At 51.8% G+C, this 27,154-nt stretch overlaps 1 protein-coding gene across 6 annotated transcripts in view; it reads right to left on the bottom strand.

Moving 5' to 3' along the window:
• Window positions 1-2,617: 2,617 nt before the first annotated feature.
• PLXNA2 (plexin A2) overlaps window positions 2,618-27,154 on the bottom strand; it is a 155,847-nt gene continuing 131,310 nt past the window's right edge. For all 6 annotated transcript variants that reach the window (XM_040085413.2, XM_040085411.2, XM_040085410.2 and 3 more), the window contains exons 22-32: window positions 26,537-26,805; window positions 23,181-23,247; window positions 22,438-22,584; window positions 21,276-21,435; window positions 21,059-21,162; window positions 16,756-16,855; window positions 14,446-14,636; window positions 13,103-13,272; window positions 10,576-10,788; window positions 10,106-10,256; window positions 2,618-8,957 (exon numbers count right to left, since the gene is read on the bottom strand). In XM_040085413.2, coding sequence (XP_039941347.1) covers window positions 8,862-8,957; window positions 10,106-10,256; window positions 10,576-10,788; window positions 13,103-13,272; window positions 14,446-14,636; window positions 16,756-16,855; window positions 21,059-21,162; window positions 21,276-21,435; window positions 22,438-22,584; window positions 23,181-23,247; window positions 26,537-26,805 — 1,668 coding nt within the window. In that variant the 3' untranslated portion in view covers window positions 2,618-8,861. The remainder of the gene's footprint in view (window positions 8,958-10,105; window positions 10,257-10,575; window positions 10,789-13,102; window positions 13,273-14,445; window positions 14,637-16,755; window positions 16,856-21,058; window positions 21,163-21,275; window positions 21,436-22,437; window positions 22,585-23,180; window positions 23,248-26,536; window positions 26,806-27,154) is intronic.

The raw sequence follows: 27,154 nt of genomic DNA, 5'->3' as shown, positions 1-27,154 counted from the left end.
GTACATCTATTTTATATTGTGTTTCTATACTTTCACATTATTTTATATCCACTTGCCTGCACAGACCTGTCAATATCCTGGAGCACAGACAAGATTTCTCTTCGGGATGATCTCTAAATTAATTAACGAGTTTTCATCATGTTGAAGTCAGACTGGGACAACATCAATATTTTGCAGGTTCCAGGTTGACCTGGCCCCTGAGGTAACATGCTTTATGTTTTATTATTATTACTTTTAAATTTTAATTAAATTATAATTTTTATAGCCCCAGCAGGTGAGGGGTCCCAAATGTCCCCTGGAAAGAGTCTGGAGTTGAGAGGAGGGGATTTAACGTGGGTTTTAGTGACCTGCTCCATTCTAAGCAGTGAAGTGCCCAATAACACGGAATTAAATTTCCATTACAAATGAGTTGGCCACTTTAAATATGACCAGACCCCGCATAAATAAAAAGCGGGAGACTTTTTGTGGCCGTTATTGCCAGTCTGAGATCACTGTCTGATTCCATACAATTCTATGTCGCCCTCCAGCCAAGCACTCGCGGAAGGGAAAAGATGCTGAAATTTAAGCAGATCAAAATTAATGCCGCGCCTGTATTTGATAATTGGAAGTGTCACCTCCATTAGCTCGCCCTGATAAGCAGGCTGGAAAAGCCAGGACGTCCAAAATCTGCTGCACAATCTGCGGGGTGGCAGTGATTAAACAACGGGACCATCCCACACGCTCAGGAGGTGAAATCAAAGCTGGCCGAGCAGGGGGATGAGGGGAAATCCAGGATATTTTGCTGCTGTTTCAGTCCTGGGACCCCCAAACTTCTCATGGAAGATCCAAACCCGCTCTTCTCCCGACTCCTTCCACGCTGTGTCCGTGGCTCCTCTGCGCTGGGTGTGGGGGATGATGAAGGCATCCGAGCCATCTGCATTTTAGATAACCTTTATTAAGCATCGCTTGACCTTGTCAGTGCCAATAAAGGCCTGCGAAGTGCATGCCAGATAAAACGTAATTTTTAATTGAGTATCCTTATTACATCTATTAACAAGGTGCAGATGAATACAAATGACCCCACGGTCGATGCTGTCGATTCATGTTGGAATTTCTTTCTCCTTTGCTGAGCTGAAGGAGTCAATAACCTCCCAAAGGGTGCACAGGGAGTGGAGATTTTCCTGGCAGCTGCTCTCCTGCCTCCAGGCTCTGTCCTACAGCGCAGTGGCCACGGGTAAACCAGTACAGCATCAGCATCTCTGAAGGTAAAACACAAAATCCAGCTCCCCCAGCCCTTAGGAAAGCTCTGGGACCCTCAGTTCCTATTTAATTCTTTAAAGTTAGACTTACCCGAGGCACAGGTGATGAAAAAAGAGTCTCCTCTTTTATTCCCTGATTCACAAATGATGTGGAAGCTCCGCTCTACGTTGGGCGGCCGCAGCACTGGGATGGCTCCGGGGCTTCCAGCAGCAGAGCCCGTGGGATCCATCCAGGGAGGTTAAAATCTGCTGGTTTCCAGTGGGAGACAGCAGGATGTGGACAAACTGCTCCCCCTTGAAGTTCATGTCAAGCTTTGGTCTCAGTTTGAGGGAAATAAGCTGGAATGACCTGCCTGAGGAGCAGAGTGCTGCTCTGACATGTCGGATTTGCATTCCCTTCAGCTTCCCATCTCCCCATTAGCCCCACACTAAAACCACTCAGATTCAGAGTCAAATGTCCATAAAAAACACATCCCGGGGTAGCACTGAACTCCCTGCTGTGACCCACAGCGTGCCAGGCCTTCCCCTTCTGGCTTAGATTTATCCTTTTTAGTACCTAATTTGGAAAGGGGAAAAAAACAAACAAAAAAAAAGAAACCCCTTGAGATCCTCCAGAAAAAAGCAGCGAGACCTCTTGTTCCGTATCGACATGTTTCTTCTTTAATGCTTCCTTAAGGGTCTCCATTTTTCTGTCACTTATCATCATCCAGAGTAATTTTGGGCTGTTAGAGAAAGTTCATTGCTGTAATTGCGACCATATTGGTCATTAAAGTTGACAGACAGCTGCTGGAGAAGTCACTTGCTGATTCCTGCTACTCAGCAGATGCCTCTCAGCGTTTGCTGAGATGTTGGCTTGAATTTATGAAATGGAAGCAAAAGTGTTTCACCTCAAGGACCGAGCATTTCAGAGAGGGGAAAACATGGAGAACTCACCCAGGTCTTCTATTTACAAACAGCATTTGCTGCTCCTGCTCCAGCCGGACTGGAAATAAATGGAATTTCATGCAGACCCTAAGGCTGCTGCTGCCTGCAGGTGTTGGGGACCCCCATCCCAGCTGCACGCCAGTTTCACCTTTAATTTCCGTGATATTTCCGGATATCCCAACCCTGGAAGTGTCCAAGGCCAGGCTGGACAGTGTTGGAGCAGCCTGGGACGGTGGAAGGTGTCCCTGCCCATGGCAGGGGTGGAATGGGATGAGCTTTAAGGTCCCTTCCAACCCAACCCAGTCTGGGATTCCCACTCACCCTTTTTTTGCTGCTGGGATTCAGTAAATAAATATTCCTCACACAAAAAATGCCACACAGCACGTGCTGGGAAATAAGGAGCCACTCAGGAGGGGCTTTTTTAACCAGTAAACTTTATTTATATATAACAACAGTACAAAGTGAGTCCTTGGCTTGCAAAATAGGAGTGTTTCATATTTACAATAGGTACACAATAATATATTAGAATAATAACAAAACCCCCTTTTATTTCCTTGGAACATTTTTAAATACATAAACTTTCTTACATTTGTTTTGTTCTTTTGTTTTTGTTTTTGTTTTTTTTTTTTCCACAACACTTGTAAAAACAACAAAAAACAGACAATCATCTTAAAAAAAAAATATAATACAGAACTCCAGTGTGTCAAGTATAACGGGGAGGGGAGGAGCCAGAGAACGATACGGTGGAATGGGCACAGATACAAATCAATTCCTTGTTCCTGCCAATACACAAATCCCCTAAAACTGCTGGGGGTTGGTCTGAAAGGAGAAAGGGAAGAAGAAATCGGAATCTGTTCCATGGCTGATACCTCTACATTCTGTGGCGTTTTTTTTTGGGGGGGGGGCTGCAGAAGTTTTAGTACCTGTACATTCCCTTCCCCTTGCTGCTTCTCCTAACAGCCCCCAACACCAAAACTCAGCGGTAAGAGAAGGACATTTTTACTGCTACTTCTGAAGCCATGAAATCACGTGGCGAAATCAGCTCTCTTCCCTCCCCACGCCTCCTCTCGCACCTTTGTGTGCCCAGCCCTCGGGATGGAAACGGCGGCTGGAGAAGCTGTTGCATAAACTTCCGAGCTTACTCAAAACAGAGGTATTAAAAATCCCAAAGGAAAGGCCATACAGGAGATCTCGAGTTTGATTTGGCAGCCTCGGGAGGCCCAGGGAGTTTGGGATTTTTGGGATATTGTCCGTGCAATTGGACGGGCTCTGCAGGCCCTTGGAGCGTGGTTCCTCAGCGCTGCAGAAAGGTCAATTTTTGCAGGGTTACAAAAGAGGGAGAGGGATGGGAAACACGGGGACGAAGGGGGATCTGAAAGAACAAGCACAGAGACACTGCCACGCTCACGGCACGGCCACGACACCGCCGGGTGCCGCCTCAGCAAGGCGGGCACGGACACCCTGCAGGGCCTGCGGTGGCTTTTCCAGCAAGGAGCAGTCGGGCTCTGCCACCCCGCACTGCCCCACCCTCCACCTCCCCATCTCTGACCCCAGCACGGTCCCAGCACCCAGAAGAGCACCCTGGGGTGCAGGGAACACATCACAGAGCCGCAGTTTTCTTCCAGGAGCCAGGAAGGCACCAGGAACCACCCACAGCTGGGGCTCCCGCTGCTCCATGGCCTGCCCAGAACAGGACAGGCACCTGGATCTGGGGGTTTTCACGGTGATGGGGCTTTGCACGAAGCCTTCCAGACAGCCAAAACTGGTCCAAAGGCTCCCAGCCTCTTTCTCTGCAAAACTAAACCGACCAAACTGCACGGAAATTGCACATTTGGGGTTGCTCAGCTCAGCAGATCCCCGGCGGTGCCCACGGGCATCTCTTACTCCGATTGTTTCCCCGCTGGATGTCCCATCATCAATAAAACCAAACCATGCAAGTGGCCCCAGAGCTGTCCCCAGTGCTTTGCCCTCAGCCTCTGACCCTCTGGTCTCTGGTTTTGGGTCCAGGCTGGGTGTTTTCACCGAGGACAGGGCTGTGCTCCGAGCTCTTCCTCACACAGCTCTGTACAAGGTCACAGCTCCCTGCACTATTGCCTTGTGATTCCTCGTACAAACGTGGTTCTGGAACAGGATGGCTGAAGCTCTGTGGCATTTAAAGGCATCTTTGATGTCAGTTATTTACCCTCCTCGGAACATTTTTTCTTCTCTCCAGGGCACAATCACACGTGAGCTCTCCCTGATGGCCCAGCTTACTCAAGTCAGTCTGTTTTAGTTTCATTTAGTTTGGGGAGTTGAGTCCCTGTGACAGGTGAGCTCTGACAGCACAGAGACAGGATGGAGAACAGCCAGTGACAGGAGAACGTGGCTGGGCTGCTGCCAGGGAAGGGGCTGGAGGCTCTGGAGCAGCACAGGGAATGTGCCAGGAGCTGCTCTGCCCTGTGCCAACCCGTCCTTCCTCATCCCTGCTGGCTCCTGGGGACTTCTGGGATGAGACCTTGTTTGGAGGCTGTGCCCACTGGAGGAGGGGGTGCTCTGACCCTTCTTCCACACCGACTGAAACACTAAAACCCCCACAAGGAGCTCGGAGCCAGCAGCGTGCAGGACGCAACCCCAGAGCCTTAAACCCTCTGGCCTTTGCCCTCCACGTGCCCACCCAAACTGTTTCCTACATCGGGACATTTTTGCGGAGTCCAGTGGAAGGTGGGAGGGAACGCTGACACGGGGAATGGGCCACCAGGATTTTAAGACAGAGTGTGGAAGGCACTGCTGTGATGAAGGTCTCTGTTGGCACCGCGGCAGCGGCCGCGCTCGCCGTCCCCAGCGTGCCACAGCCCCGAGCCCTGCAGGGAGGCACTGGCTGTCCCCACGCCCGTCCTTCAGGGACAAACCTGGAACTCCACACCTGGAATGCTGCTGGGATGCAGCGAGGCCGTGGCAGCAGTTTTGTTTCTCAGCGCTGGTCCCCACGGCGGGTCCTCACTCAGCTGCAGACAGGATATCCAGGGTTTCCATGGATATCCACGCTGGATTTCACAGGGTTTCCAGCGCTTTGGCCGTGCTGATCCCTCCTGCCTCCCTTTAAATCCATCCTTTATGGCAAAGCTTGGACCACTCGCTGTCCACACCCTCCGAGCTTCGGCGGCTGCAGCTCCTCGGCGGGGCCAGCCTTGCCTGCGAGCTCCACTCTCCTGTGTGGGGTTTTAATAAAGGCTTTCAAGGTGGAGAAGCGTTTGATTAGCACCTCGCTCCCCCTCGGAGTGGGTGCTTTGATAGCTCATGAGCAGAAGATTAAACGGAATTATTCAAGCGGTGACACCAGGCAGAGAGATCCCGGAAAGTGACGTCTCCCACTTTGATGTCGGAATACCTGAAACGGAGTGAACCGGAGACTCCAAACACCGAGAGGCCTTCCAGGAGGAAGGGGGCAATGAGAGGGAAGTGAAATCGTTTCATCTAAGGCAAGTGCCCCCTCCTGACCAAACTTTGCGTCCAGTTTGCTGTGAGTGCAAAGAAAATGCCAGATCTAAAGCTTCCCCTTCCCACAGGAGGAATGGAAATGTCGGATGCAAACCGGGCAAGAGATTCCCGGCGCTTTGCCCCAGGGGGATATGCTGCTTCATTCCATATAATTGCCTGTAAAGATCCGTAATTAATGTCAACCACCATGAGAAGTTACTTGGCAATGTATTTCTAGGCCACCCCTCCAGCCAGGGCTGTGTTGTTCTCTCTGCCATCCTCCTAAAGCTTTTCCAGGTGATGGAAGAGGTGTTTTTGCTGTTTCCTTCGGATTTCAGTCACAAGTAGAAGAGCCTACTGGTTTGCAAAGTGTTCCTGCTGCTCCCTCTTTTTTCTTTCTGCCCAAATCATCCCCACAGCACAGAAGATCAACTCAGTTGTCCCCTTGTCTCCTTAAACGTTCTCCCAGAGATTCCAGGGGGTGCTCAGGGACCTCCACTTCTGCTGAGAAAACACAGGGGAGTGGGGAATGACAAAACCTTGGCTCAGGGGCTGCTCCTGGCCAGAGGGCAGACAGCAGGAGGAGGAAAGCAGGATTAAAAGGGCTACACAAAACCTCTCAAAGAGCTGCAGAGAGGAGCACCACGAGGGCTGTCGGGCAGGAACACCGTCACCAGGCCCAGGTGATGCACAGCCAGGCCTTTGCTTTGGGTTGTACTGGTATTTTGTGAGTCCTGCAGAGATAACTCCCCAGACTGATATTTGGAAGTGTTTGGAAATCGTTCAGGAGCTTTTTGGAGCGCTCTCTTTGGGTTTCAGAGTACCATGAGAACCGGGTGAACCCAAACCAGCAACCACAGCTAGAACAGATCCGGAAATCCCTCGCCTGTGTGAAGGATCACTGTGAACAGCAGGAACAGGACCAGCAAAAAACGGCAGGATTTCAAAGCCTGACCCTCTGCCATGTCCTGTGGTACCTGCAGCGAAGAGCAGGCCAGGCTGGGGACTGCTCCAATGACATTCCTGGCACCGGGCTCCGCAGTGCCTGACTTTTAGTAGGACTTTTGCGCGGTTTTTTTGCCTTAGAAATGAGATTCGCTGTGCAGAAGCAGGATCCCTGGGAAGGGAACTCTTGGATAACAGGGAGCATGAACACTGCTCTGCCTCTCAGTCTCTGCTTCTGCCACTCTCCCCCTGTCTCAGTAAATCCAGTGCTCAGGCTGCTGTAAATGTCAAGAACTTATTGCACGAGGTTGATTATTATCACCATCAGTATTTTCTGCTTTTCAGAGAGACTCACAGAAGTGGGTTACCAAAAGAAAGTGGACTTGGCATGGCTTTTACTGAATGGTAATTAAACCAAGTTTCCTGAGTATTTCTCTACGTGCTTCCCCCCTCCCCTGGTGCTGGGCTGCAGGACACGGAAAGCCAGCAGCTCCCTGGGAGCCCTGCTGGGCTCCTCCAGGCAGGAATGGTGCAGGAGGGGATGGAGATGGAAGTGGATCTTCCTTCAACATATGCAGGCTGCAAACGACGGTCCCAGTCTGGTGTGACACTGCCTGGGCAGACACCAGGAATTATTTTGCTGCCATTGCCAAGCTCCTGCAGCCAACGCTCGTGTTTCCATTAGGCCTCCTCTCCCTGCCCACCCCACTGCAGCCTGCACACGTATCAATATTTACTACAGAGAGAAATATTTACAGCATTCCTTCCCCTCCTGGCACTCTACAAAGGGACACACATAAGCTTTGGTGTCTTTGAAAGAAATAACACTCACAAACATTTGCCTGTCACGGGAACGTGGGCCGTGAGGGCCAGCAAGAACTGAAGAGAACAACGAGACGCCGACACAGACACGACAGCAGAGCTGGCTGGCCCAGGGGTGCTGGTTAAGGTTTGCTCTTGCCTGGAGCGGAGATTTCTCTCCCTTTCCCAGTGGAAATGAAAGTCCTGGCCCTGGGTGAGGCGGCAAACGCTGGCGGAGACACCCAAAGGGAGCCTGTGCCAAAGGACTCCGCACATCCAGCAGAAAACAACAAAAATCTGCTCTCCCAGCATCCAGGCTTTTCAAGTATTGTCACCGTAAACATCGGGGTTTGGGGGTTTTGCTGCGAGAAATCGGAGGCAGCTGCTGGAGACTCCCAAAACCAGCCCTGGAGGTGTCGGCCCAGCTCTGCCTTGGCTCACGTGGCACCTGCAGGAACCAGCAGCGGACACTGAATGGATCACTGCTGGATCGCCATGGCCATGCGGGACACTGCTGGACACTGCTGGATCACCATGGCCATTCTGGACACAGCTGGACACTGCTGGACACTGCTGGATCGCCATGGCCATGCTGGACACTGCTGGACACTGCTGGATGACCGTCAGCCAGCAAGGTGGGATGGGGAGTGGAAAAAGGAAAAGCAATGAAATTCAGATCTCTCCTCATTCGACAGTAAATGGGATTTAAAAAAAAAAAAAAAAAAATATATATATATTGACACTATATAAATACATGGATAAAGCTGGATTTCAAGACAGGTCGGATGATCTGATGGTTTTGCAATTCAGGTAAAGTTCCTTCTAGTGCCTCTAAGTTACTCAGCCACTGGACTATTTTTGGGCAAAACTGCTCTTTCGCTTGTGTAAAAAGGTGTGGTGCAAACTTGTGCTCGTATTTGTCGTAAGAATCCGAAACGAAGACATTCGGGTTTTCCAGATGTTCCAATGGGCGTCAGAGTCCGTTTGCAGAATGCCTGAGCCGCGTCCTCGGAAGGCTCTCAGGGACAGGATTCAGAGCTGATCCTTCTTGCCAGGATTATCTCTATGGCCTCTGTGGTTTTTGCTCTATTGGTTTTGATTTTCTTTCCTTTTTCTTCCTTTTTTTTTTTTTTTTCAAATTAAAAAAAAAAAAAAAACCCTTTAAATAAAGTTTTATTTTCTAATATACATTAAACACTTTTCATGCAAAGCAGCAGTCGTGGAGACATCCAGGCTTTCCAGGTTCCTTCTTTCCGTGTACCCTCGAGAAAATGATCCTCTTTGCTTGGACTTTGATTGAGATGTTTCCTCTTCTTCCCCTCCTGCCCTTTCAAACTGGATCCTGTGTGATTTTTGAGCACAGCCAGTCCTCGGGCTGGGCTCTGCTCTCTCCAGAAGAGCCTTGGGGGGTGTGTCCAGTGCCTTCCTTGCTTGTTCTCCCTCCAAATTCCCGAGAGTCCGTGCGATCCTCTGCCCTTTGCTGCCCGTGACCTTTCTTCAGCTCTCGAAGGACATGGCCCCAATGAGTTGCTCTACTTTGTAAGCCAAGCGCTGCCTCCGAGCCTGCTCATCCTGCTCCAGAGCTCCGATCAGCTGCGGGAGAAAACAGGAAAAGGGGGAAGAAAAAGAATCAGAGAGAGAAATCAGTGTGAGAGAGGGGGTGGGAGAGGTGGGTGGGCAGCGAGGTGTGGGCAGCTCCAAGCGGGGAGCTGTGAAATCCCAGTAAAGAACAAAGCGACTTGGCTGACGTTGGTTTGTTGGATCCCTCGATATCCACCCAACAAAACCCACTCCGGTGCCTTGGACTCCACATTTCTTGTCTTGTTTAGCACGAAAGTGATGAGATTTTTCAACCCTAATGGGAAAATAGCCGTGGCGTTGTATCACAAATGGCTACACGCAGTTCAATGACAAAACCCTTCCGTTTCACGGGCGTAATTACAAAATCCGTTCTTCTTGCAGAGAAATGAAGGGGTGGAACAGATGGCGAGAACTTGGTTTCAAGTGATGCATTCATTAAAGGAGCTCAGGCTGCCAGGAAGCCTTTGCAAACAGGAGCCTGTGCCACTGCAACCGGGATTTGGACCACACCGCTCCCAAAGGACACAGAGGTTTCTAGGGAGCTTTGATGGGTCATGAATATTTCTGCTGCGCTGGGTGCATGCCAGAGCTGAGGTATCCAGGTGCTCCCACATTATTTTAGCTCTCAGTCCTCCTGAGGAGGATGCTACAAGTGCCAAACCAAAGTCTGGGCCAAACCCAAACCCCTCTGTGTGTGAAGAGAACAGCGGGACAGGAGTGGCGCCAGCCAGGGAAAGGAGGGCGAGGAGCTCTGGAGGCAGCAGAGGGATCCCTACGCAACCCAGCACTGCGTCTGCTCTCCCAGACGTGTGCCATGAGGCTCTATCACCCCAGGGAACACCACGGCCCAGGGGACACCACTATGGCCTGGGGGACACCATCACTCCAGGGAATACCATGGCCTCAGGAAACACCATTGCCCAGGGGATACCACCATGGCCCAGGGGATGCCATCACTCCAGAGAACATTGCCCTGGGGACACTATCACCTGGGGGACACCACTGTGGCCCAGAGGACACTGTTACTCCAGAGGATACCATGGCCTAGGGAACAGCATTTCCCAGGGGACACCACCACAGCCCAGGGAACACTGCTGCCCAGGGGATGCCTTCACTCCAGGGGACACCACTGCCCGGGGGACACCGCCGCCCACACCCACCTCCTCGCTGTACTTGCTGACGTAGGAGTAGATCTCGTTGAGTGCACTCAGCATGTTGAACTCCACGGCGTGCAGGCGCGACTGCTCGGCGAGGTAGGCGTTCATGTCCTGGTCGCTGATGGCCGGGAGCTTGGCGATGTCCGCGTAATACCTGCAGGAACGAGGGGTCAGGGGAAAAATGAGAATCGGGAAGGCTCCAAATGTCCCTGTTTCGCCCTGGGATTGAAGCTAAGCTCTGCAAGGATAAGAACATCTTTTTGGCTCTGTGTTTGCATCCAGCAAAACAGGATTCTGGGCTGTAATGAGCTGATAACGGGAGCAGCGATGCTTGGCGGGGCTGAGAACCACTCTGCAGCATCACCGATGGTCCTTGTGCTTCCCTTCCACTCAGGATGCTCTGTTCTGAGATCCACGGGGTTTCAGGCAGGACCAGAGCACCCTGCACCCACACTCCCGCCTGCTGCCCTCACCTCTCCACCCAGCTCTTGTAGCTGGGGATGTCCTTGGCGTACAGCAGCTTGTTGGAGGGGGAGTCCTTGCCCAGGCGGTGCTCGGAGGTGGAGCAGGAATCCATGAAGGTCTGAGCCACCACGGAGAGGCAGGCGTCCGTGATGCTGCCCTTGTGGATGTCGAACACGAACTGCGGGTTTTTGATCACGTTCACCCAGAAGCGGAGGGGAAGGCTGGGCGGGAAAGCAAGAAACGAAATGAGAAGACAAAGGCAGGGAAAGGGCGCTCGCTGCGGGTGGTGCTCCCAGGCAGAACACAAATGGTGGGAAGAATAAAAGAGAAATTTAAACAGGAGCTGGGCCAAGGCCATCAAGCACCAGTTGGCCCAGTGCTGCCCAGATGGCTGCTGATGGATCCTGCCGTGCCGGGGAGCCGCTCCAGGCTCGGATCTCACACGGAGCAGTGGGGGAGATGAGGGGCAGGGCAGAGCTGGGCAGTTTGGGGGTACTGGGGGAGCATCAGGAGCAGCCCCTGAGGAGGAGTTCATTAGAGCAGGGCAGTGTTCGGGGTGAGCTGGGGCAGCCCCGGCGCTAATCAGCGCTGCCCGGCCGCGCCGCGCTCCGGCAGCAGGAATCACAGGCTTTGTCCCCAAATCCCGGGGCCTTTGCAATCAAAGGGGAATTATTATTCCTTTTTTTCTTCGGCTGTATAGCAGGATCAAAAAAGCAGCTGCTGCTTTCTATTACCTTTCAAGTCGCAGCTCTCTCTGTCTCTCCAGCTCGATGAAGGCTGCAGCCTTAACTCTTGCAGTGCTGCAGGAGAGCAGCTCAGCCCCAGCCACCCCAGCTCCCTCTTCCAAACTCCCATCTGCTTTGCCCTGCTCCAGGGGCAGCCTTCTCCCGTGTCCCCACCAAAATTCCCTTTCTGGAAATGCTGCAGGAAGCAGCTGAGATAGGGAGAAGGAAGGACCATGCCTGGTGGGGACTGATGGCTCTGGCAGACCAAGCTCTGGTGGTCATTGCTTTCTTTTTTCTCATAATTTCATGTGATTCTACAGTTTTTATCCCGATAACTCCTTCTTCTAAAGCTTTAAATGAATTGTTTTGAGCTTCCCACTGCCTTAGCAGGGAACCAGCTTTTGCAGCCATGATGATTAGAGGCCTTTTAAACCACGAGGGACTCAGGGGAAAATACAAGGTCTTTAGGGAACAACCATTTGTTGTGCTTTTTTCTTTTTTCCTTTCTTGCAGAGGTAAATTTTCAACCCACGGAGGTTTTAATCCTAAAATAGCAGCAGAGGCAGAGATGTGAGAGCTCCCGCTGTTTGGAGAGGCTGGACCTGGCTGCAGCCCATGCCTGAGGCACGCAGAGCTGGCTCCTTCTCCCCGTGCCACCTCCTGCTGATGCCCAAATGCTCCAGGTGCTTCCCAAAGTGATGGGAAAGGTGCAGCTCCCCGCTCCCAGCCAGTGCTGGTGTTTGTGGCACAGCAGGGCTGCGCAGGCAGCACGGGGCAGGCTCTGGAGCCTCGCTTCCCACTCTTTCCAAAGCCCAGATGTGCAGATCTACAGCCTGAGGGCGGTGTCCAGCTCCCACCCCGGGCAGAGGACCCAGGGACAGCCAGGCTATCCCCCTTCCCTTACAAATCCGGATATTTCGGGAATTTACGATCCTGTGATCCAGGCTCACACTCCGTGGGCAGCACAGCTTTGTGTCCATCTCCTGCTTTGGGAGCTTGGCTGTTCCCACCCCTTCCCAAAACAATTCCCCACATATTTTTATTTTTTTTTTTCCTCCAGAACCACGGAACACTCTCATCTGCCTCCCTGTCGCCTGTTTTGGGTTGCAATACGTAACCAAAAGTGTGTATTCTATTTGCCATGTGTTAAAATTGTTTGGGGAGGTGTTTTCTTTATCTCTTGTACAACTCATTCCTCCTAACTCCAGGGGGAGGGGGCGGGTGCCTTCTGTTAATGGGCAGCTGTTAAACCAGGTGTGACAGTGTTTTTATCCCTTCCAGGACCTGTCCTCCCTGCAGGGGATCTCTGCTGTTCCTGGGCCATCCAGGCTCACTGATACCATTCCATCATCCCAGTGGGAGATGCTCTGCCCAGTGGGAGGAGCCCAGCATTCCTACCTGGATAAAACCTGGGATTGGGAACACCAGCACAGCCTGTGTGTGCTGGATTCCCAGAGGAACACTGGACCCATCTCGCCACCACAGGACCCTTCTACAGGATCATCTCTGTTCCAACAGAACCACATCTGCTGTTCCAGGAGGACTTAATTGGGCTGCTCCCAACACCCTGACCAACCGGATGTCACGTTGTATTCTGACTCTGTCAGGGTTTCTAGCATTTGGGGGGTGTTTTTTGCACTACATTTGTATTTTTAATATTCCTGATAAAGAACCGTTATTCCTATTCCCATACCTTTGCCTGAAAGCCCCTTAATTGCAAAACTATCATAATTCGGAGGGAGGGGGTTCACATTCTCTGTTCCGAGGGAAGCTCCAGCTCTCCCTTTCCACACCAGAACACCCCCATTACCAGTTGCTCTTCCAGGTGTGCCGGACGTCGGTGTCGTGGATGCCGTGCTTGTCCGCCTGCTCGTCCAGGAAGTCGAACATGTACTTGATGGCGAGGGGCAGGGCGCTGCCGCGGTGCACCGTGCTGAACAGCGTCTCAAACAGGTCGTCCACGAACTTCTGCAGCGTGCCCTGATGGCAGGACGGCAGCTTAGACCAATTCTAACCTTTTTTTTTTTTTTTTTTTTTTTTTTTTTTAATGGGATTTTATTCAGGGGTTTGCTCGCCTCTGCTCGGGGTGAGGGGAATTGGAGTTTTCTCTTGAAAAGGCTCTGTTTCACCGAGGGCTTGAGAATTTCTGGGTGAGGCCTTGTGGGCTTCAGTCAACGGAAAGGAGATTCCCAGAGGCAGAAGATACAGAGGGGATAAATGGACATTAACAAACATCACCCCCTGGCGTGATCACAGAACCGATAAGAGAACCAAAGCATGAGGACCAAATTTAGCATCAAAGGGATCAATAACCAATAGGAGACTGAATATTAAGAATCGTGTGGTTTAGAAGCAGTGAATGTGAATTTCTTTGGAGGCTTTATGTATAAATATGTGGAAAATGGGTGTAAAAAACCCCTGTGTGGTGGGATGATTTTCACTGCACAACCCAGGCATGTGTGGGTGAAATAATTTCTATTACAAATTCTGGCCAGAACAAAGCAATATCTAATTCTCTAACATTGAAAAGACGTTGTTGGGGAGTTTCTGCTTTTCCTGCAGATTTGGTGACAGGAGCTGCAATCCAGGGGGTGAGGGGAGGGACAGGCGCTCCCCTGGCCAAGCAGCAGCGGCAGGAAGGGACACCAGATGTTACCAGCCCTGAAAAATGTCACCACAGATCCCATGGGAATAACCAAGATTGGGGTCTTTTTGAATGCTGCTGGAGGGTCCTGGGGGAAAGCTCCAGCCTGCAGCTACTCACTCATTTACTCTTAATTTCTAACCTGAAACCAATTTTTGGGGGGTTTTTTTTTTGCTTTCCAGAGCACAGCTGTGTTATCTACACTGATGAGCACGTGGGGAAAAAGCAGAAAAACCGTGTCTGGTCGAGGAAATGGGTAAATATTTCCAGCCACTGCCGCATTCACCAATTTATGTTTTAACACTGCGCAAAAAACATGCAGAATTGCAGCAATCGCCTTGAACATGAGGAAATCTGTGCCGTGCTTCTGTCGCTGCTCCAGGATTCTCCCAATCCCAGGAAAACCCGGCAGAGACAGCCCGCCTGGGAGCTGAGCATCACCGGGGGGCTGCACAGGACCCCCGGGTGAGCCTCACCGTGCATCCCCCGGGTGAATTCAGCTCAGTTACCTTTGTAGCCAGCAGCCTGGTCAGGTAGATCTCGGACACCATCTTGCTGCCCCGGTCTCCTTCCTTCTGGTCGCCGTGGTCGTGGTTCTTGACCAGGTGCCAGACCTTGACGCCGCTCTCCAGGTCGGGGGTGATCATGGGCGCGCGAGAGCGGAGGCTGTCGGGGCTCCCGGTGTAGCGGAACGTGGAGTCTGAGCCGGGGGGAGAGAGGCTGCTCACGCTCACAGCAAACCCCTTCTGCACCTCCCTCAGGGCCCTCACCACGCCTGATAACGCCCAAATTGTTGCCACTGGGGTTTTTTGGGTTTTGGGGTTTTTTTTTGGGTTTTTTTTGGTTTTTTTTTTGGTGGGGGAGTAAAATGGAAAACCACTCTATTTTTGTTTTGCACGTGTTTTCACCTTGCACCGTCAAAATTTGGTGTTTGCCAAAAAATCTGCGCTGGTCTCCATTCGACAAAAAAACCTCAGACACTGAGCTTGTTTTGTTTTTTTTTTCCTCCTGTATATGGCCTTTCCTGCCCCATTCACATCCTGTCCTGATGTGAGCTCCTCGTGCAGATCCACACAAAGTTCCTCCCTGAGTCGCAGCTCACGCGCATTAACCCCAGGCACCAACTCCTGCAGAAGCAGAGCCCTGATTCCAGGATTTTGTAAGTAACGAGGAGCTGCCCAGCGCAGCCAGCACGAAGGGCAGGAGAAACTGCTGAGCTTGTCCTTGGGGCTTTCAGGAGAGCAGTGTGGACTCAAGCTGAGCATCAACAGCAGAGCCTGAGGCCAGTCCTGCGCCTGTGGCACCCCTGGGCTGAGCAGGTCCAGCCTCCCCTGTCCCTGCAGGGAACAGGGAGCTCAAAAGGCACCAGACAACTTTCCCTTAATTGCTCAGAAGCTATGGGGGGATGAGGCACATTTATTTATATATTTCCCTTCCCAAAGGATGTCCCTCCCAGGATCCCCAGCGCCTCCAGGATGAGACACGAGGCTGAGGAGCCCAAATGTGCCTCGCTGGATTTTTCCTCCTGCTAAATGTCTTTGTTCTCTGGGAGTTTTGTGCGTTTTCTCGAGTTTAGCCTTCAATTCACTCCTCACCCTCCTCATCAAGAGCGCTGGGATCGATCGTAAATCAGCTGAGGGAAATACTCAAGTCATTACCAAAGTAGCTGGATTTTCATCCCTGATTAAGGCTTAGATAAATGAGTGCTCCAACTGATATAATTAAGGAGACAGACAGGGGGACAGCTCAGGAAGCATGCAGTAATTCTATTTTTAAACGTATCTCCGTACTGATATATAACAGGGGAAGTAAATAAGTATCTAATTTAAATTCTGCCGGCACAATTAGAAATATTAATCTTAACATGAGCAATGATGGCTCATATTGGTGCTTTGCAAAAGCTTTTCCAGCTGACAGAGATCAATGAGCACTGAGGGCTCGGGCTGTGAGACCCAGCCTTGGTTTTTCCATCACCTGGGCTATGGGATGCGTTGGACTTTTGTGGGCCCACACCTTGAAGGGAGAAATGCCTTTTCTCCTGGTTTTTGCCTCAAGACTCCCCTGGCTTTGTCTCCTCAGAACACTTGCTCGAGCTAAAAAACCAACATTATTTTGGGAGCTATAAACAAGAGGAGGAGATGGGCTTGTCAGGAGACTTTTTGCTGGTAAAACACTCTGCGAAATGAACGATAATGAAAGATCAGCACTCGAGAGATTTTGCCACTGCTGCCTTTTATGGAAGTCTATTATTACAATTATTGTGGATTTAGTGTTCCAAGCGTGCACCTGGCACCTCGCAGGCTCATTTTCTCAGGCTGCAGCATCTTCAGGGACCCTCTGGAATGTGCTGAGCCCTTCTATTATGCAAATCAGGAATTCCCAGGTGTGCACATCCCTGCACTCTGTGCTAAGATTGCCCTTCCCCATTTGTGACCCATTAGCTCCGAGCTCAGGATCCTGCGCTGGAGGAGGAAAGAGGGAGAGGAGTTGGGTTTGCCTGTGGTGCAGCCCTGCTCGGGGGCAAGGGGCTCAAAGCTCCTCTCCTGCATCCCCCATCCCCTCTGAGCCCCTGGAACTTTCCCAAGCCCCACATTCCCGAAGGCTGCCCCTGTGCTTGGCATTTCCTTTTCCCTCCTCTCCCCTTTCCTGGACCTTTTGTTGTTCTCACAGCTGGAAAAGCCTTTGCAATCCAAACCAGCAGCCAAGGAAGCTTTTCTGTTTGGATTTACATTCATTTTGGGTGGTTCTTTGGGGGAAGCTGCTGCTTTTTTCCCACCTCAGCCCCGGTTTGAGCCGTCCCTTCCCATCCCGTTTCTTACCATATCTGCTGATTGATGTCCGGGAGATGCTGGCGGAGGCAGGGATGTTGTAGGAGGAGGTTTGCTTGGGAACCAGAGCCACCACGGAGCGGTCTGACACCTGGGGAGGCAAAGCAGGAGGAGGTCAGGGCATTCCCTGCCCGCTCTGGGATCCAGCAGGTCCTGGCAAGGGGAGTCCAGGGCACACTGCCAGCCTGGCTGAGCCCAGCGCTGGGTCAGGCTACAGCAAGAGCCTGAAGGAAATGGAGGATAAATCAAAAGACGTGGTGAAGATGCTTTTGGTCGTTGTGATTTAAGATTATGCCTAACCCAATAAAAATGAGAATCTCAAGGATTGTTGTGATCCAATTAAAGTAACAATGCAGAGGGAATAAAAGGGCTGTAATAACGTTATGGGCCATAAAACATTCCTATTAAACCATTTTTTATTTTAGCAATTTTTACGAACTTTAAAAGTTTGATTTACAGCGGAGCGAGTCATAAAGCCATCTTTCAGGGTATTTAATTGTTATCCCTTTACTGCTCCAGAGAAGGAATTAAACACTGGGAAGTCAAACTATAAATGAACATTAGCACTAACAAGGTTTTGTTACAGCAGATTTTAGTAGCCATGTTTAATTTTATCCTCCCTATAAATCTGCTAGTCACTGGAAGTTTTCTAACTTATTCCCCTTAATTAAGGATCTGCAGGTTTCCAGGGAATGGGCGTGAGTGGCTTTTAATTTTGAACTTGTGACCTGCGGTGCAGCACAGTGAGGGAGTGCAGAGTCACCACGTCTTGCCAGGGCCCAGCAGATACTTTTAATAGGCTCAGCACAAAAAAAAAAACCAAACCAAAAAACCCCACCTTTTCCTGCTGCAGGAATTGCTTTTTGGGGCTAAATCCTGCATTATCTGCCAGGAGTTTCATGATAGACTCAACCCTGACCCTATGAATGGAGTTTTGCTCCCCCAGCAGCTCCAGGGGTTTGTATCCCATCTGCAGCACCAAGGTGAGCTGCACACAATGACCTGTGCTGCCTCCAAGGCTTTGGGCTCCATCCAGATGAAAGGTTTCATGGAAATCTGAGTGATTATTATTGCTGGTGATAGTGGAAATAATAGTTACTTGTGTTTCGCGGCACAAAAAGTGAGATTTTTCTAAGCAAAGCACTCCAAACACCTCCATGATTTCCTTTGCCGCTCCTGCCTCACTTCATCCAATTTATTAAGTCAGTGGAAGAAGTGATCAGCGCTGATATTATTTTCTTAGGCTGCTCTTAGCTGCTGCTTCAGCTCCATTTCACCAGGGAGAAACCTGAGCCCAAGGTGCTCCTGTGCTGGATCCATTTCCACCAGGGCTGCGCTTAACTGGGAGACAGGCACTAAAAATTACACACACACACCCACACACACACAAAAGAGCCCTCTCACTCTCTAAATTTGGGGCGGAATGGCTGCTGTCAGCTCAGCCCCAGCAGCTGCAGATCAGCCTCAGGTGGAGCAGGCGTTCGCTGCCCCGAGCTGCCCGCCCGCTTTACAGCTTCATAAATATTCTGGTTATTCCACAAGCTGGAAAACACGGGGCACAAACCACCTTGAGGACAAGGGGGAATAAAGGCTGGGGCGGGGGAGAAGGGAGCCCAGGCCACGGAGCCGTGTCTGCGTGCGGCAGCGAGGGCGCGGTGACGACTCCAGCTCCACGTCCGCACCGCGCTCGCCCCCAAAGCCTCATTTTCCGCCCAAACCTTCCTTTTGCTCCTTCTAATTTTTCATTTAAAGCAGTTTCCTGGTCTCCTGGCCTCTCCAGGCTCGTAGGGGCTGACAGGTACTCATGCTCTGCTGCCTCTGAGTTAACCCCGCGTGAGCCACTGTAAATCATTTGATATTAAATTCAGTGTTTCATTTTTCCTGAGTGAAACCACACGGGGTAAGACTCTCCCGTGGAGTTTAATAGCCATGAAACCGAAAGGATCCGACACAAATGTAATACAATTCCTTGCCATGTATAACAACTCCGGAGAATTTAACAAAGAATTACACTTATTTAAGCTACACATCTATTTTTATAAATGAAGAAATAAGTGGGAGGTGCCCAGTTCCCTCTATAATTTCATAAAGTGGTTCAGAACTATTAGAAAGGTGAATGTTGCTCTTTAAATCCAATTTGGGTTTTGTACGTGAAGGTTTCCCATGAAAAACGCATTTGATCAGTTATTGTATTTTTTGTGATTCTAATGTAGAAAACGAAAGCATTTTTTTGCTGGTGTCAAAATCCAGCCTCCAGGTGTGGAGCTGGGAAACCCTTGGGATTAAATAGCCAGCCTCAGGGCACGGCGAGGAGGAGGAGGGTGGCTGGAGCCCTGGAGCTGCAGGAATGGGGCGGTGGGGAATGGATCCCGGGGATCAGGAGCAGGGAATTGAGGACCAGGAGGGTTCTGCCCCCTCCTGCAGCCCCCAGGTGCCAGCACCTGTCCAAGGGACACACCTGGAGCTGCGGGATGGGGACCTGGGCTGAGCATCTCCCAGCTCCACCTGCAAACCCAGGCATCTCCCTGCCTTCGGAGCAGGATAAAGACAAAGCAGCTCTGAATAAAAGATGGGCAGAGCTTTGCTAAGCAGCTCTCGTTTCCCTCCTAGAAATCTAGAAACCGCCTTCACTAGTCCTCTGGAAATCCACACTTATTTTAATGGTTTGAACCACGCCTGGTTCATGTGTCACACTCCAGTTAAGCAGTGAGACAGCAGCACTTGGAACTCCGGTGATTTTATACCCTCTTAAAGCTGGGCCCTTACCCAGGTATTTGTTTCACTGTGTAGTCCTGGAAGATCTGTGGTTTTGATACCTAATAAAAACTTTTACTCCAATGGAAAAAAATCCAAACTGGTAATAATATATATATATAAATACACACACATACATATATATATACACATAAACCAGTTTTATATATATATTGTTGTTAGTTTTTTGGCAAAAGGCTCGCCTTGACAAGAGAAAAGGATTTGGCTTCTCTTCAAGGACTGAGACAGCTCCGCTGGGCTGAGCAGAGCTCGGGCCAGAGCAGGCCGACCCGTGTCACAACCTGGCTGGATGTTTGGCTGCCAGCTTCTCCTTTCTTCCAGAGCAAACCTGACATTCAAATGGCAGCAGGAGCTGCAGCATCTCGAGTGCTGCGAGGAGTTTGTTTATTTTAAGAGGAAGCTTTTGGCTGAGGTTTTCCCACAGGCACTGGAATGAAAGTGCTCCCTCCCCCAGCATCCAGCACACATCAGACAAGCGCAGCTTTCACTTGCGACTTCCTCACGATGACTTTTAAAGATCAAGGCATAATAAAGTCTCGCTGCTTCCCTGCATGTTGGTTAATCCCTTGCAACTGTCAGGTAAAACAGATTTTTAGGAACAATGGAATTAATCTGCGCAACTCCTCTGACATTTTACGGTAATCTGTGTTTAAATCCTGGGGGCTGCTTGGGGAAGTTGACCCTGGAGGTGCTTTTTACACATGCACTGTGCATGTTGATGGCACTCTCCTGCCTCCCTCCCTTACTGCGGGGCTCCTGTCAATACTGGCTCCCATTCAAGTCCCCCAGCTTGAGTCAGGCTGATGGACTGGAGATGCTGGATAAACAGGGAGAGATGCCAGATTAAATACTAAACACTTCTGGGGAGGCGGTGATGGACAGGAGTAGGTTACGGGTCCCAATTAATGCAGTTATCCTGTGCTGCAGACAGCCTGGGAGGGAAAGCTTTTGATTCCCTGCAACCAAACCATCCTCAGTCCCCTCCTTCACTTTGATTCCCTCTAACCAAACCTTCCTCAGCTCCCTCTCTTCCTATTTTTCACGCTGTAAGGGACGCTTTCCAACAGACTCTGCCCTATCCAGAAGCTAAAGATGACGAGTTCCTTAAGCCTCCTCACCCACCCTGAGCATCTTCACTGCCCAGCTCCACCTTGCTATGACTTTATGCCTCCCCTGCTGCACTCCAGGCTGCCAAGACCCCCAGACAAAGCCCTGAGCCCCCGGTGCTGCCCTCCCCAGCCCAGCAGTGTCAGCTCAGCCCCGGCACTGCTCCCTCTGCCTCTCTCCCACGGCTGGCAGGTTTCATTTAGCCAATTTTCAACTCTGCTGCTTCCTTTGAGCTCCGTGTCAAGGTTGCTTTCCCCCCCTAATGCTAAAGCACATGGAACCCTTCTGGTTTGTCACACAAACGCGACCTCCCTGTCTGTCCGGGCAGATGAGACACTCGGGAATTAGGCTCCTGCAATTCTTTTCCCCGCTGGCAGCTTTCTGGGAGCTGTCAGTCGGGCTGCTCCCTCACCTGGTAGTGCACCAGGGTGTTCAGGCGCTTCCAGTCCCCCTCGATCTTGGTGGTGATGTCTTCATCCTGCAGCACCACGCGGGCGATCCGGCCCTGCCGCCACTCTGGGGAGAGGGGAGAGCCACGCTCAGAGGGGGCCAAGCTCTGCACACCCCACCAGGGACGGCCCCCCAGCCCCTCTGATCGTCCCCCTCCCACCGGGCAGGGCAGCTCCTACCCAAATCCATGTCCACGGCTCTCGGTCTTTGGGAATAGGGCACGTTTTTGTACACGGCGTCCAGGATCTTCTCCTTGACTTGGGTGATGGTGTCGCAGTTGAGCACCTTCACAGGGATCTCTGGGCTGTTCTCATTGTCCGGGTTCACGCAGTTCAGGATCTGCAAGAGAAGGAGGACTGTTACCCTGGTTTTTCTGAGTTTTTTATTAGCCTTTAGATTTTCATAAATGGAGTCAGATCTTTTAGTTACTGTAGAATATTAGAGCAGTTTTTCTACCTTTCCCACAAAAGTAATATAAACAAACCCTTTGTTTTTCATTCTTTGTCCTTTGTTTGCATATTTCTAACCTGAAAACAATTGTAACTGACAATTCATCTGGCCACTGAGGCTGAGGGGTGGAAACCCCAAAAAGCCAATCTTCTGCTAGACCCACAAATGTATAAAAGTAAAAGAATAAACAAAGGGGTGTCTTCTCTCCACCCTTTCAGCTAGAAGCTGGATCAGAAGAACCTCTGCAGAAATCTCTTGTCTTCGTGTGATTTCTTTGTGTTTCACAGTGACAAAGGACCACACCACGCTCTAAAGGAGAAGTGTGACCAGGTGTCACAGCCACCTCTTCCCATAAACAAACCCCACTGCAGCCCTAAATGCATCGCTGCTGGTGCGTCTCTAATATTTATACAGTTATTGCTGAGAGAGGAGCCCTGGACGTCCACTTACACTTGCTGCAGTGAAATACCCAGAGTACGGGGAGATAAAAGCTTCCACTCACATCACACCTGCCTTCCCAAACCTGCAAACTGGGGACACACCTTGCTGCTGTATCCTTTCAGCCTTCTGAATGTTTGTATTTTTGTAGTGGAGTCTTCTCACGGATTGTAACACAAACAAAGTTGTTGTTTTTGCATTCCTCTCTGATGAGGGACAACTGATGGACTCCTAGTGTGGCCAGTGGGGTGGAGAGGTGTAAACCTTGTCCTCCAATCCCTGGTCATTGTCCAGAATCTATATAACCTTCTTTTGCCCTGACCACTTGACTGTGTCATTTCTTTTCGTGTCCCCTAGCAACACACCTGGCTGGGACACGGGTCCTCACTGCCCAGCAGCTCTCACACCTCCGAGGGCCAGCAGGGCTCAGGGCCAGCGGGATTTGTCACTCACCAGGGTCTTGTACTCGATCTGCTGCCGGATGAGTTTGTCCTCGCTCAGGGAGTACCGCGCCTCTCCCGTGATGGCATCGATGGGGCCCTTCTCCATCTGCTGCTTGATGGCACAGTAGAGCATGAACAGGGGCTCTCCAGCACATTCCTGCGTGAGAGGGGCACACCAGAGCTCACCCAGGTGAAGGTGCCTCTCCTCGGCGGCTCCCAGCCCCGACTGGCACAGGGTTCCTCCTCAGTCCCACTGACTCCATCCCCAGCACGTGTGCAGCCCAGGGCTGGCGCCCAGCAGCTCCTGGAGAGCACAGCCAAGCCCGTGAGCTCCACTGCTCCCTGCCTGTGTTGTCTTTGGCAGGGTCAATCCCTCCTGAGTCTATACGGCTGTAACAAAAAAAAAAATGGAATTTGAGATCTCGATCTCACTGTTCGCTCCCCTGGAGGAAATTCAGTGGGGCTTCCAAAGCCACAAATTAAGCTAAAAACCGTGGAAGCCGAAGGCATGGAGACGTGGGAATTTCCCTTAAGTACCAAAAAGGTGAAACAGAGCCTCCTGTAAATGGGAATTACTCTGGGAGACCTGAGGCTTGGGGAAGGATGTGAGCATGGAGCAGCAGCCCCAGAGCAAATTTCCACCTCTCCTTCCTTGCTACTCCATCTTCTGGTGCCCCGTGGAAAAGTTTCACCTCTCCGGGCGTGGCTGGAGGCTGAGACAGCAGAGAGAGACCCCGCTCCTCCTCTCCTTACCTTGAGGAACCTGTGCAGCAGGAAGGCAAACCAGTTGGTCAGCATCTTCTCGGCCACAGACTCGGTCCTGGGGGAGGCAGGAGGGCACAGACATCACACACGGAGCCCCCAAAGGTGCACCTGGCACCCCGGGGCAGCGGGATGAGGCCAGCGCTGTCCCCGTCCCTGCAGCGCTGCCAGCGCCCGCCCAGCTGCCAGCCCGTCCGAGCCCTGATGGGGCTGGTGACATCGAGCCTGGTGACACTCAGCTCCTCGCACGTGGTGCAAATTACAGCCTGGCTCAGTAAATCACTGGGATTTACTGCGGTTCCTGGCAATCAGGGACAGCCGAGTGACAATGGCAGCGAAATTGCAGCTTTCTCCCCGGTCCCACCCAGTGTCCTCTCCCCGCATTGTGCCCGAGATTATCTCTAATTTAAATACAATGGCTCCTAATGATAGTTTTTAACGCTGCCTCTGCAGGACCCAGGGGCTTTCCTTAGAGCTCCACAGCCCCTTTTCCGGGGGTGGGATGGCTCTGGTGTTCACGGGGTGTCTCGTACTGGTGCGGGGAAGAGCTGCTGTGCTGCAGCTTGGCCAGCTGTGACCGTGTCCCTGGTCTGTGACCGTGTCCCTGGTCACCTGTGACCGTGTCCCTGGCCTCCTGTGATCATGTCCCTGGCCTCCTGTGACCGTGTCCCTGGTCACCTGTGACCGTGTCCCTGGCCTCCTGTGACCGTGTCCCTGGCCGGCTGTGACCGTGTCCCTGGCCAGTTGTGACCGTGTCCCTGGCCAGTTGTGACCGTGTCCCTGGCCTCCTGTGACCATGGCTCAGCACCACCAGCCTTCCCCTCATCTCCACCAGGATCTGGTCCAAATTCCAGCAAGCAAAGGGGGGTGAATGGAGTTCTCCACATCTTTATCCTTTTGGGAGCGATCCCTCTGCCCTCACCATGAACCAGGTCACCTGCTCCCCAGCCTGGAGAGGATCACATCTCACTCCAGACTCATTTTCCCCGTTCTTCCCCTTGAATGCGGGGCTGCCTCGTGCTATGGATCCCGACAGCATTCGGAGTGCTTGGAATTACAAGCACACACCAGAGAAGCACGGGGCTTGATTCCAAAGCCAAGCAGATCAAGAATAAGCAGGAGCCAGAGACTTCAACAAACAAAAACTGACACCGGTCGGCCGACAGACCTGGGGTCGCGTCATCCATCATCTCCTAGGATGGCAACATCTGCCAGGAATTCGTGAAAATGTCTGCAGATCCCCAAAGAATTTAAGCCTGAATTGATTAACTGCCTAAAAATTCATCCTACAAATTGACACGCACATCCTTCTCCTGTTTGAAATATCTCAGGCACCCAATTAAAGAGGAGAAGCGCCAGCACCCTTCCAAACAGCCCTAGAAGAAAATGGAGAGGCGGTGACACAAGCCACAGAAGAGGTGAAAAAAGAAAACAATACATTCAGGACTTCAGGGGGAATGTTAATTTAATAGAATATTAAATGAAGAATTAGCGAGTTTCCCAATTAGCTGCCTCACAGCCCAGGCTCTGCTGAGCCCCCAGATCTGCTGAGCCCCAAAATCTGCTGCCAGGTTTTGAGCTGCCCCTACCAGCACCGCTCTGCCGGCCTGTGGATGCTGTCAAAAATCCGCTCCAAAAATAAAAAAATAAGCTCCTGGAGATTAGCAGGGCAGAAGAGAATCCCTGGACTCGGAGCAAACCCTTCTCGTGCTGACCACGGAAGGAGGGCACAGCACGATCCAGAGGTGATTTTCCAAAGGAGCCTTGGCTGCTCCGCCGGCTTCCCGAGGCACCGGCAAGAAAACAAACCTAAACAAAAACGAGCCGAGAGAACCTAAAAAATAAATATGTGTTTTATTAATTCTCCCTGCTCTATGTAGGTCTCCAAACTGCTGTTGCCAGCAACCAGAGCAGCTGTTTGATTTAATGTCAACTTTCTTGCTGTCTCCCGCGAGGGGCAGTCGTGGAAGAAAGAGAGAGGGGAAAGCGAGGAAGAAAGAGGGAAAGAACTGAGTGTCAGTTATCAACTGCTGCCACCAGAGAGCTCAAAAACATTTTAAAAATAGTGTTTCACTTCATGGCTGATCACTCCTTATTAAGTCAGAGCAAGGAGTTCCAGGCTGGGCTGGAACAGCTGGGCATGGGGTTGGGACAGGTCTCGAGCCTGAGGTTTAATAGGATCTGGAGTATCAGGACAAGGGATAAAGCTTTTAAACTAAAAGGGAGTAGATTCAGACTAGATATAAAGCAGGAATTTTTGTAAGGGTGGTGAAACACTGGCCCGGATCGGTGGTAGATGCCCCATCCCTGGGAAGATCCAGGTTCCCTGTGCAATGGGTAAATCCTGGGGCAGGACAGAGAGCCCAAAGGGCAGACAGACAGCCCAAAGGACAGACAGACAGACAGCCCAAAGGGCAGACAGACAGCCCAAAGGGCAGACAGACAGCCCAAAGGACAGACAGACAGCCCACGGCCCTGGCTCCTTGCTGGCTGTGCAGGGAGGAGGGGGCACAGCTCTTATCGCCATCCCTGTGTTTTTTGGAGCGCCGGGAAAAGTCATTATTGATGGCTGAGGCACGAGACGCCTTCCCAGCGACTCGTCAAACCACGGGGGAAATTAAGGCGGCTTCCTTTGCCGAGATGAGTTATTGCCTCCGCAAACACAGCCAGATTTAAAGCAATTTCCTGTCAAGTATATTCATTGTGGCTGCAGGGACCCCTGAAATTTTCCTGGAGCTGTGAAATCCTCCTCTCTCTCCAGTGTGATGCCGGCAGAGCCCCAGCACAGCCGAGGGGCAGCACTGGCCAAGGCCAGGCTCTGCAGGACCCCCAAGGACGTGGAGAACAGGGGGAGCCTTTTCCTCGTGCCTACTGATGTGCCCCCCATCAATGCACAGGTTTTCCCTATTTTCTTGCTGGCCCTTCCCAGCTCTGCCTTGGATAAGTTGATCAATCCATCCTGGAGCTCCTGGCCCAGCTATGGCACACAAACGCTGCTCTGGGTCTGGTTTGAGACCCTGTCCAGCCACCTGTGAACTCCCAGAGTCAGGCTAATCCCCGTCCTGGAGACAGGTGAGGAAATGGATGGGAATCCTCCATGGAGAGCAGCAATTCCCTCCCAACACCAGCACCCGCAGAGCCCTCAGCTCACAGAACCCTGGCGTGAATCAGCTTGGAAAAGACCCCAGAGAGCACCGAGTCCCATCTGAGCTCAATCCCCACCTCGCCAACGAGACCAGACCATCCAGCCGCTGCACCACCTCCCCGGGCAGCCCCTTCCAGCCCTTCCCATGGAGAAATCCCTCCTGCCAGCCCGTGACCCCTGCCCTGCCCGTGCCCGGCCTCACCTGCGCAGCAGCAGCTTGGGGTGGTTCTTGTTCTCCAGGTTCTTCTCGATGAGGTCGGAGAGCAGCTGCTTGAGGACGTCGGTGGCGTACTCCAGCTTGCCCTGCAGCCCCGTCATGATGAGCGAGGCCACGTTGCCGCGGTCCCGCATGGAGAAGCTGCGCTGCAGCTCCAGCGTGCGGATGAAGGTCAGCAGGAACACCTTGTTGTTGATCAGCTGAGCAAAGAGCTTCAGGGCCTTCTCCACGCTCTGCTGCCCGTTCCCTTGGACCTGCGGGAGGAGAGCACGGCCGTCAGCCCCGGCACGGGGTGGGGGACAAGGGACGGGAGGGCAGCGCCGAGCCGCCCTGGGGTCACGCTGCCGGCACTGGGGGAATCACGGGAGCAGGGAATGCTTTGGGTGGGAAGGGACATTAAAAATCAGCTCATCCCACGCCCTGCCGTGGGCAGAGACACCTCCCGCTACCCCAGGGTGCTCCGACCTGGCCTCGGACACTTCCAGGGATCCAGGGGCAGCCACAGCTTCTCTGGACAGCCTGTGCCAGGACCTCCCCACCCTCACAGGGAATCATTTCTTCCCAATATCCCATCTAACCCTGCCCTGTACCAGTCTGAACCCA

The sequence above is a fragment of the Hirundo rustica genome, chromosome 24 (assembly GCF_015227805.2).
Source record: "Hirundo rustica isolate bHirRus1 chromosome 24, bHirRus1.pri.v3, whole genome shotgun sequence".
NCBI lineage: Eukaryota > Metazoa > Chordata > Aves > Passeriformes > Hirundinidae > Hirundo > Hirundo rustica.
This window is presented reverse-complemented; position numbering and strand designations above follow the sequence as displayed.